The sequence below is a fragment of the Haliotis cracherodii genome, unplaced genomic scaffold (genome assembly GCF_022045235.1).
Source record: "Haliotis cracherodii isolate W230 unplaced genomic scaffold, xgHalCrac1.p SCAF_7, whole genome shotgun sequence".
NCBI classification, from domain to species: Eukaryota; Metazoa; Mollusca; class Gastropoda; order Lepetellida; family Haliotidae; genus Haliotis; species Haliotis cracherodii.
In genome coordinates, this window is record NW_027266330.1 from 11,605,814 (window position 1) to 11,616,919 (window position 11,106).

An 11,106-nucleotide genomic window follows, 5' to 3' on the forward strand; every position below is an offset into this window, starting at 1 on the left:
GCACATCTCCAATTCTCTGACACAACTTGCATATTAAAAAATTGCATATTATGCGCAGTCAAAACATATTTTGGATCACTTTGGTGAATGAACATGAAATAACAAACTTGGTCAATAAAAATGTTTGCAATAAAAACTATAGGACATGATGCTTTACAATTTCAGTTGTATTTCCTGCAAGGCAGAGATTAAGATTATCATATGTAGTTGTCTTGAAATACATGCCGAAATAGCAATCAGCAGAACATACATTTTCTCCTGGGATCTATTGTTGATTCAGTTACAAAATATCCAATATCATAGCATGAAAGAATTTTAATGCAGTGATTACAGGAAATTATATCTGAAACTATTTTTTTTCTTGGTTGTTTTTGTTTGTTTGTTGTTTAACGCCGCACTCAGCAATATTCCAGCTATATGACGGCAGTTTTGTTGTTTAACGCCGCACTCAGCAATATTCCAGCTATATGACGGCAGTCTGTAAATAATCGAGTCTGGACCAGACAATCCAGTGATTGACATCATGAGCATCGATCCACTCAATTGGGATCGATGACCATGTATCAACCAAGTCAGCGAGCCTGACCACCCGATCCCGTTAGTGGCCTTTTATGACAAAACTATTTTTGTACCACAGCTGATGAAAGTCCACATAATAACAATAAAATCTACTGAAAATGATGTTAAGAGCCGTGTTCAGAATACTAGACTAAAAGTGTTTGGAATTTTAGAACAGGGTACTTTTGACCAAAATTCAATGTCTGAGTGTATAATGCACCCCGACCTCTACAGATATGTTTTCGAAAAAGGTGAATTATACACAAGAAAATATAGTAGTCTTCCAGAATAATCTGATGTAAATATCAACTCCCATGAATACATCATAAAAACATAAAGTCTTGTAAGTAGACAAAATACTAAAAAACCTAGGTTTTGGCTTTGAAAAGATGAGTAACATATTTCTAAATGAAAACAATTTGCATACCATCTTTGCTCAGTTTAATTGCAGCTTCCAGAAGAACTTCGAGTTCTCCTTTCGGCAGCACTGGAACAACCCATCGAGGTCGGTTAATCATTTCATCTAGTTTTGCCAACTCCACATGGGGGAATTCAGGTTCTTGGTCATCAGGAGGCAGCACTATTCCATCACCTTGACCTCCTTCATCATGCTGGGTCGCGATCTGACCTGGACCTCCACTTGTGGACTGCTGTTGTTGCTGCTGCTGTTGCTGCTGGGGTGGAGCTTCTTTAGGAGGCTGTTGTGTCTGTGATGGTGGTGAAGTCGGGGGTTGTTGTTGTTGTGGCTGTTGTGTTGTTGGCTGTTGTTGTTGGGGAGCCTGGCCTGTCTGAGGAGGGGAATTCTCTTGAGGGGAATCCCCTCCAGCTGGGCTTCCACGCATAACTATCGTCATGATTTCAATACTGCTTCAAACAGCTGAAACAGAAGAGGTGTTTTAATGATAGAAAATAAAATATACACCAAATGTAACTGTTAACATAACAAGGGCTCACTAATACCCCCTTCTTTGACTCCAACATATTTCTAAGTTCAAAACATCAAAAAAGCAATATTTCTCAGAAAATCGGCTTATCAATAAGTTCGGGGGGTGGAGCCATCCCCCCATTTTTCCCTCCCACCCTCAATGAAGGTACAAATGGCCCAAGCTGACACCCCCCCTCCCCGTTTTTTCGATCCTGGATCCGCCCCTTTAACATAAACTCAACTTGTATTGACTTCATAGTCATAGGTGGCCAAGTGAGATATAAGGTCTTGCAGTTTGCCCCCCTAGCCATGCCAGGATCCACTTATGGTAACTGAAATACCAGATTCAACCCTCATTATAATCCTTGGTCAGCAACACTTGCATGCTTGTGAGTGAGTATGTTTTTATGCCGCTTTTAGCAATATTCCAGCAATATCACAGCGGGGGAAACCAGAAATGGGCTTCACACATTGTACCCATGTTGGGAATCCAACCCAGGTCTTCAGCATGACGAGCAAACGCTTTAACCACTAGGCTACCCGACCGCCCCTGCCATTTTTAAGGGTTTTGCTCTATGTCATTATAAGGACTAGTGGACTAAAATTGTTAGTTTCTGCCGCTGAAATGCAAAATCAGCTGTTTACCAAGGACATTTCATTATACACTAACTGATAACATTGGAACATTTATCACCATCAATAATTGCTTGGTTGGATCAGATCAATGTTGGAACAGACCAATGATGAAATTCCAACCCTATCACATACTGCAATCAACAGGTTATGTTGTCATAAGGGATGCAAGATATAACTAGTATGCAGAAATATTGCAATATGGCCATCTGTAATACACGTATATCGCAATTTGATCCTTGTGTATCGATATTTACACAGCACAGTCACAGAAGAATTAATACATAATCATATAAATAATATCTGGATCTTTAGGCATTTGGATGGACTGGGTTCCTATCTAAGCAGCAAAAGCTTTGTGTTGTTCACGTTAACATTCAATATCCATGATGTAATAGGTAGTCTCGTTTATCCCATCTTCCCGAGGCAAATGAGTTAACTGACCTTGTTCAACTTAATTGAATGTTATGAAATGTTATCAATTGAATGCTATGAAGTGATCACTGCCAATTCAAGTAAATGCTGCAATTACGTGTATTGTGTATTGTTTTATCCAAGATGGCAGACGTTTCTGAGCGAAAATGTTTATAATGAACAACGGATATAATGAACAATGGATATAACGAACTGATTTTTCTGGTCCCTTGTAGTTCGTTATATCCATGATCTACAGTATGTTTATCCTTTTCATCAATCTTTATCATCAGCTGCCATAACCTTAAAATCTGATGATAAATTTTCAAAATCCATTAATTTGATAAGATTTTCAATTAACACTGAACATTAAAAGGTCAAATTTTAATGCAACCAGGTGTTTGCAAGTACTTACAAAAACAGAAGCAGACCCTAAATTGCCATTTCCTCCAATCTTAAAAGACTTAAAATACCACCATGCACATCAGGTAAAAAAACATTACTTTCAGACCCTGACCATAACTAAGACGACTTCTTAACATCTAACAATTACCAGGTCCGAGGTTTGTACATGTAAATGTACAACAGTAACTGGCAAAGAATGATACAACAATGTTGCACGATAACCTCAAAGATGACCTTGACCTTTGATAGACAGCACCAACACTAGATGTGGTAGGATTTGAATTCCACTACTCAGATAAAAAACTGAACGCTGACCTTGACTCATCTTAACCAAACCCTATTTAACATAGGGCACTGTCTTAAAGTCCACTTGTATCTTGTTCAATGGCGCCTTCAGCAATATTCCAGCTATATGATGCTGTTGGTGGTATGTAAATAATCGAGGCTTGACCAGACAATTCAGGGCTTGATTTAAGGAACTTGATTTAACTTGTACCAGGTGCATGTTGACATGAAAACCAAGTTGCATCAAACAAGTTGCATCAAACAGTACCCACAGTATGATGACATTGAGCCTCTGGAATTACACTTAACATGGGGATTAGTGATGTAGTACGGTTAATAAACTTTAGAGGGATTGAGTGTATACAAATATCGATTTTGTGTGGACAAGTAAGGGTTAGTCAAGTAAGGGTTGAAAATTGTATACATCACTTGACACATGTAGACATAAATATTGATTAAGTGGCATTTGTCAATAATAGGGTTGCACTTCATTGAGGCCTGCAATCCATTGATGGATCTATGCAACTAAAATACAATGACAATCAACCATTTAGGGAACCTCACCACCCGATCCTGTTAGTCGCATCTTCCGACAAACATCGGTTGCTGAAGACCAATTTTAACTTGGATCTTTAAAGGCGCCCAGTCCAAAAGAACATACATATTTATACTTTTCTGTATCTTCTTTTGTGACCTTGAACTTTGACTTTTTTTGGTATGTACAAAAAGAACATCCCAGAATAATCTGTCAATAATCTTTTCCCAACAATCATTTGAAAAAACAACCTTTAAGGAGATGTAAAATGAAAAAAATGATTGCAATTTTGTTGTGAATATCAATTTTCCTTGACACATTTAGTCAATTCCTGAGAGAGAAAAATTCATATTCACAATTATATTTAGTATGTGTGACTTCATGTTTACACTGACAGCCATACAACAACCAGCTGCATCGCAAATTAAATAGTTCCTCAAAACGAGAGGCGACATGAGCGTATGTATGCTCAACATCCTCTACACGAACGAACAGTTATAACGAACTCAAAAGGACCACTAATTTTAGTTTGTTATAACTGTAGTTCATATAAACAGGATATACATAAGTCATTGTGCAGCAAATGACCGGGACCAAAAAACAGTATGCTATATCCATCAGTTCGTTTTAAGCATGTTTGTTATAAACGTAGTTTACTGTAATATCTCATTAGATGAGAAAGGTCTGTTAAGAACTACCTCAGTTAGTCAGTCACAATGACAGCGCGTCTCAATATATTTCCATCAACAGAGCTCAGAATAACCAATATTCTCATCTATTCACTCTATTGGTTTTTTTTTCCAAAATGAGTAAGCATTATGAGATGAAATAATGTTTGAGATGTATATAACGGTTCTAAATATAGGCTTGAATTGGAAAGTAATTTAGCTTGTAATTGAGTTTCGGAAATAAGCTTTGTTGTACGCATGCTGAAAAAGCTTCATTGGGTATGTAGGAGTGCTATTTTCAAACAATTGATTTTTTCATTTGATGCATGCGTTTCTATATGCAAGTTAATTGAAAGTAATTGGGTTTTGAATACCGTATTCGACGTAATAAGCGCCCAGGGCGCTCTCAAAATTTGAAATAGGGGCAGGGCTCGAAAAATCCACTCGTCCGCTCGTATTGACAAGTGGTAACTGATGTCAGGCAAGCTAAAATTATCAAATACTCGTTGTGACGGACGAGCAGATACTCACAGCAGTTTAATTTATATTTGTTTTGATGTGCGATATATTGACACGGAAATGACGGCCATTCAGCCGATCGATATTTATGTCGCGTATAGCATTAACAATTAGGCTGAGGTTTGTCTCTTGATGTATCGTTGCGCAGGCTTTGCGCTGAAACCAGTCTTTATTTATTGATGTAAGCGGTTGGTTGCTAACTACCGGTGATTCGGTCAAGACACATCCAATGATATAACTTTATAGGATTTTAATGCAAGGATCGGCAAAACTGTATCTGAAACTATTTTTTTTATCGGGAATAATATATTCCAATATCTTGTTAATTTAGATGCAGCTTTTACTTAACATATTTAAAATAATAATAACCCTAAGTGAAGCAGCTGATCGCTATTGCCGGGTATTATTTTTTACATGGAACCAGTTTAACCAGTCACCGTCAAGGCTCCCGTGGACGTGATCGCGAGAATTACGTGTTGACATAGAATCGTCCAACAAAACCAAATATGACTTTTAACGAGTCATTCTCTGTCAACTAAAGTTTGTTTCAAGGCATCAATAGCGGTAATCTGACCGTGGTTGCTGTTAATAACGGTGAGTTGTGCGATCTTCCGATCGCTTCACACACAATTTCGCCGAAATTAATTTAAACAATATTAAAAGGAATTTTGAATAAAATTAATAAAATAAGTTCAGAATACTTTTTATAGCCAGACAGTGTAATTACATGACTAATTTGCGTACTTCAGTATGGATTTGTTGACATGGTATTTACGGTGTTACGTGCTCAAGGTAATGTCTTTCCATGGGGGAAAAACATCAAAACTCATTATTTCGTGTATAACACGCACCAAGTAGGAAGCATATTCAGTGCTGTGAACATGATAAATTCTTTTACAAACCTCAGACTGCGCGGTTTGCCAAGTCAATGCAAAAAGTTGACGAAAAAAACAGTGAAATTTATGAAAAGCTATTCACAACAGCCTACTATGTTGCAATAGAAGGCGAACGATTTTCAAAATTTCCAAGTTTTTGTCAGTTGCAGTCTAAGAATGGTGTAATACTTGGTACAAATTATTTGAATGATCATGCTTGCAAGGCATTCACCCTATCTATAGCACATGTGTTGAAAAAAGAAACTGCTCGGGATTTGGAAAACAGTAGGTTTGTCAGTATTTTAGCAGATGGTTCAATTTATTTACTTTGTTTTCAGTGGTTACATGGTACATGATACATGATATTGTCTGTTCAGCATTGAGCAATAGGGCAAGTGAAAATTTGGCAGGACGAGTACAAAATAAAAAGTACTTGCCCTGCAGGACAAGTAGGGTTGAACAAATTTTTTGAGCCCTGAAGGGGCTCTTAGTCTTATTAGAATATTATTTTGGTGGAAAAAAGAGAGTTGAAAGATAAATTTCATGGTTTATGCTGAGACACTGAAATGTTTATATGCGACATACATTTTTCCAGAATTTAATTGCCCAAAATTAAGAATGCATATAACACACGAGTGCGTATTATACGCGAATAAGTAAGTCTTGTGTACATTGATCAATCGGAAGGAGTGCTAATTGGGATTGTTCACTAGCCAATATATTAGCAAATATCGCCGTGGGCGCTTATTAGAGCGGGGCGCTTATTACGTCGAATACGGTAGTTTAGGGGGGTATACGCAGTTTATCTGTAGCTCTGCATCTAGTACAAGACGTCAATATGGCCAACATGATGAGATGATGGGTGATTTCCGAAGTTGTTTATGAACCTGTGGCGGTAACAAGTGTTTGTCATCACTGATCAATTGGCTGATCATTGAAAGATGATTGTAAAGATGTGTCAAATAGAAACTAAGGTAAATTCAAAGATTGCTGTAGACTGTCATTGTTGTCTGGACACAGATCGAGTCGATACTATGATAGTTTTGATGTGCTTTTCTTCGTTTTGTTCTCTAGGATGGGTTGTAGAGGGGATATCCTTGAACAAGCATGCAATCAAACTCTCAGCCTTTGTCTTTGTGTTGGGGAAAAAAACCTTCTTCAACCCTGTTTATAAGACGACATCCCATGTTAGGTACGAAACTTGCCTTATACACAGCGATATACAGTACCACTTAGACTAGAAAGCAACCCAAGTGAATTCTCACCAAAATCCAAAGTGGTGCATCGGTTGTAGATGTGAGTAATAACAACTTCTCTGACTGCTACAACTAAGCACAATGCGAATAAGACAACCTTAAGATAGATTGATGATTTTACTTTCAGACACTGAAATGCCGAATATTGACTTTGCATCACAATTAACTTGGGTGTGGCCTTCTTGTAATGAAAACACAGTCTACTCAAGTAAATGGTTTATTTTGCAAGACATGGTCAATCAAGATGTATTGGTAGTCATTGCACTGGTTCTCGAAATTGAATCATTTTGTATTTCGGTCATGTGTTACTACATAGGGTTTTACCTTGACGTACAAAAGTGGGGGTCCAGAGAACCCACAATAATTAATTTTAGGGGTATGAGGGGGTCCTGTAAAGTAATGAAATGATGTAGTGTACAGGATGTTTAACTAATTACTTTAGATCCTTGAACATGTTGAATGAAACAATGATGTGGGCAGTGCCAGTAGTCATGATTGATGAATGAAATAACACCACACCAATAAATGCTCTTGTTGCGCTGTAGGTACAATGATTATAAGCGTAAGTTCCTAGAGACACAGTATATTTTTTTCTGCATCCTTTCTCTACATTTGTGCGTAGTAGACGTACCAGTATTTCTGTTCTCCGGTATATGCCAGTTTTTGGCCAGTAAAAAATGGCAAAGACCGGTAAATGTTTACTGTGACGGTCCCAGTGTCCGGTAGAAAGAATGTCTGCAACAAGGTGTTAAAACTTTGTTCACTCAACTCTAAAATCAGTCCGTGTTTCTCTTCCACACAGAAAGGAAATCCCAGTTTTCTAAAAATAATCGTTTCATTCAGATTGCATCTTTATATCTTTGGTATCTAGACACAACAAAGCTATAGTAATCAAGTAACGGATTTAATCGATATTTTCCGAATGAGTTCAGAACCACATGCACAGTGATGACTTCGCACTGCACCATTGCCATTGGCAAATTTGCATATCACTATCACGTGACTGAACTTTTCGTGTGTTTGTTAACAAACGCGCTTATTCTGAAAACAGAACAGACTGGCCTAATGCAAGCCTTTGATGAGCTTTAGATATTGTTTTTCAAAATAATATAGATCTAGATATGCTACCACAAATGCGAAAAGTGCATGACAAAATATTTTTGGGCTCCATGTGCTGTCATCGAAACGTACGGAGAGCTATTGCAATGCGGTCACTTTAATGTGTAAATATCATGTATTGTCATGCAACTCACTGTCGCAGTTGTAGTATGTATATAATTTCGCAAAACAATATGTAAAGCGCCCCCAAATACTTGCATTAGTCTGTTCCTTTAGCCTGTAGCAGTGGAGCTATGCTAAGTCACCACTGCCCCGGAGTGTGATCCAATGTGAACAAAGAATAAATATGCAAATAGTAATAGTTTTTAATGTTTCATGATATTTTCTCAATGAAACCCTACTTACACAATCTAAGACGTATTTATCTAAAATAATTAGGCTCGTCAAAAATGAAACAGATGAAATACACAATATTTCAGAAAGACAATCTGAATCTCAGCATGATAATGTCAATTTTGAACTCAACCTGCGATTCATTGCAAAGATTGCTAAAAACACCAGGAGAAAATGAGCAATCGTTTACTGACATCACAAACGGCGTGTTTCGTGGTGTGAAAGTTACATATGCAAATTCACATTTGGTGCAGGCTTTTCAAAATTCACATGCAGGCTTCATCGATAAATTTTGCAGTACACAACATGCCAGATTTCCTGAAGACAGTCTGTCTACCCTTACTTGTCTTGACAAAGTCCTGAACCCATCTCACCTCCCAGATTAACGCGAAGAATTGAATAACTATGGAAGGGATTCCTTAAATCACCTGATTACCCATTTCAGTCCTGTGATTGGTCCAATTGTCAAGTTATCATGGCTGATCATGAGGATATTTATCCAGATTTTGCTGTTTTCGCAGCTGTAACCGACTTTGCCAGCGAAGATTAAATGATCTTGAACATGCATTCTGGTGAAAAAACACCTTCCTGCAGCAAATCTACAGTTCAGAAATAAAAAAGAGAAAACTCTGATCGAAAGGTATGTTTTTACACAGTAACATGGGGAACGTCCGAAAATGATAAGGACCGGTATATTTTTAGTCAGCCGGTACTATGACCGGCTGACATAAAAGCTAACGAAAAAATACTGCGCACATTGATATGCATTTGACTAGTTTTCATCCGTTCAAAATGCCATCTATCTGTATCAGCACTGATTGATCATATTATGACAACTGACAAACTTTTAATTTGATTGCCATCAGTAGCTTAGCTTATATATGTCTGCCCATGCTTTTGGTGGTAACCATTCATCACAGCAAAAGAAAATTATTGACTGAAAGTACTTCCTTCTCAAACACAACTAGTTTTAGTCTTACTCAATCAAATTAGTGAAATACAAAAATACAGTTCCCATACTATTTTGAGCAAGTGTGTCAACAAAAATTGTAGGCAAAAAGGATGATATTACAAAGAACAATGCAAGACCCTGATACTTGGCACTCTTGTAACATCAGGTTGACCATGCAATTATGCTTCAATTCCTGAAATTCTCCACCATGACATAAATATTTAGATGTTTACTTCCGAACTTAAAAGTCAAATTTAGAGATGAAAAACCCTGATTTGAACATTAACATGATTAAAGCTCTAAAAATATATTATATTTGTTTTTAATTGTATAATCAACTACATTTGTAACCTCAAAATTGACAACAGATTTCAGCGAAAAAAGCTAACAGTTTTAGCCCACAAGTCCTTATAATGATAACATGAACACATGATGAAGCAAAGAAAACTTTAAACGGGCAAATGCTGAAGTTTCCTAAATCACAGATATAAAAAACTTAGAGGCTAATGAAACTTCAGGAACATCTTGTACAAATTAAAAGACCATAACGAAATGTGGTTTAGCGACTTAGTCTGTCCAATAATCATATAAACACAATAAACATGCCAACAATGAAACAAAATTGGCTCATCAATAATTACACTAATCTAAAAGTTGTCTAGTGGCATTAACACGACTATCATTTTATGTTAGTATCTGAAAAGAGGACAGGGACAGAATGCTTTCAGCACACAAAATACAAAATTATCTTTCCCTGCATCTGCTAAAGTAATAATTACTTAATCAAAAGATGATTACAGTATTTTTCAGATTTTGCCGCAGCTCTAGATCTACATATATGCATAACATGATTTTTTTAAATCAAAATATTAACCAATAAATATCTGGCATTTACACATTCCTGTTGTACATAATTTGATGTACAAATTGCCTTGACAGTACATCTATAAGATCAAGAGGATTTCGCTGGGTTAAGAAAATAACTGATGACTTGTGTCAATATGTCCTACTATGACATTTCTCGTATGCAATGTGGGTTTTTCCAAGAACATTTCTGACATGCACGTCATTCATTGAAAATAGAATTGCAGTTTTTAGCAAAATGGTCATTTTCATCAGAATAACTGTTACATATACGATTCGTGTAACATGTACAACTTGCCATTACATTTTAAGTTGTATTGTTGGAGATGCTGCATATTTTGACGACGACTGAGCTGCAAATTTACTCAGACGCTCATGTGACGACGCATAAAAAATGACATGCACGATATCAACAGAAATCGAGCGGTGCACAACATCCGATTTTTCTGTCTCATATATATCCGACTCACAGATGCACGTACGACTAAACACTCGTGCAGGCAATGTGACAACGCAAATTATGTGATAAAATAAGTGAAAGAACCGGCTACCAGGAAACGAGCTTTGTCAAAATGGCGAATCTGGGGAGTGGGATCATTCGCTCGTAAACAGCAATCGCCCAACTAACAGACTTACCTCGTAGACGGATCTAATCCGGTCCAAATAGTTGTTTAGAAGCTAATAAAGTGGTCATCTGTTAAAAATAAAGACTGTCTGTGAGATTTGGTGGTATTTTTCCACCAACAAAACATCAGACGACCAAAG

General features: G+C 37.1%; 1 protein-coding gene across 1 annotated transcript in view; it reads right to left on the reverse strand.

The window, feature by feature from the left end:
• Positions 1 to 11,103, reverse strand: part of LOC139447599 (ubiquitin carboxyl-terminal hydrolase 9X-like) — a 53,568-nt gene extending 42,465 nt beyond the window's left edge. Inside the window, exons 1-2 of the mRNA XM_071229005.1 lie at positions 10,978 to 11,103; positions 986 to 1,435 (exon numbers count right to left, since the gene is read on the reverse strand). Of these exons, the coding sequence (XP_071085106.1) occupies positions 986 to 1,412 (427 nt within the window). The 5' untranslated portion in view covers positions 1,413 to 1,435; positions 10,978 to 11,103. The remainder of the gene's footprint in view (positions 1 to 985; positions 1,436 to 10,977) is intronic.
• Between the last annotated feature and the right edge of the window lie 3 nt (positions 11,104 to 11,106).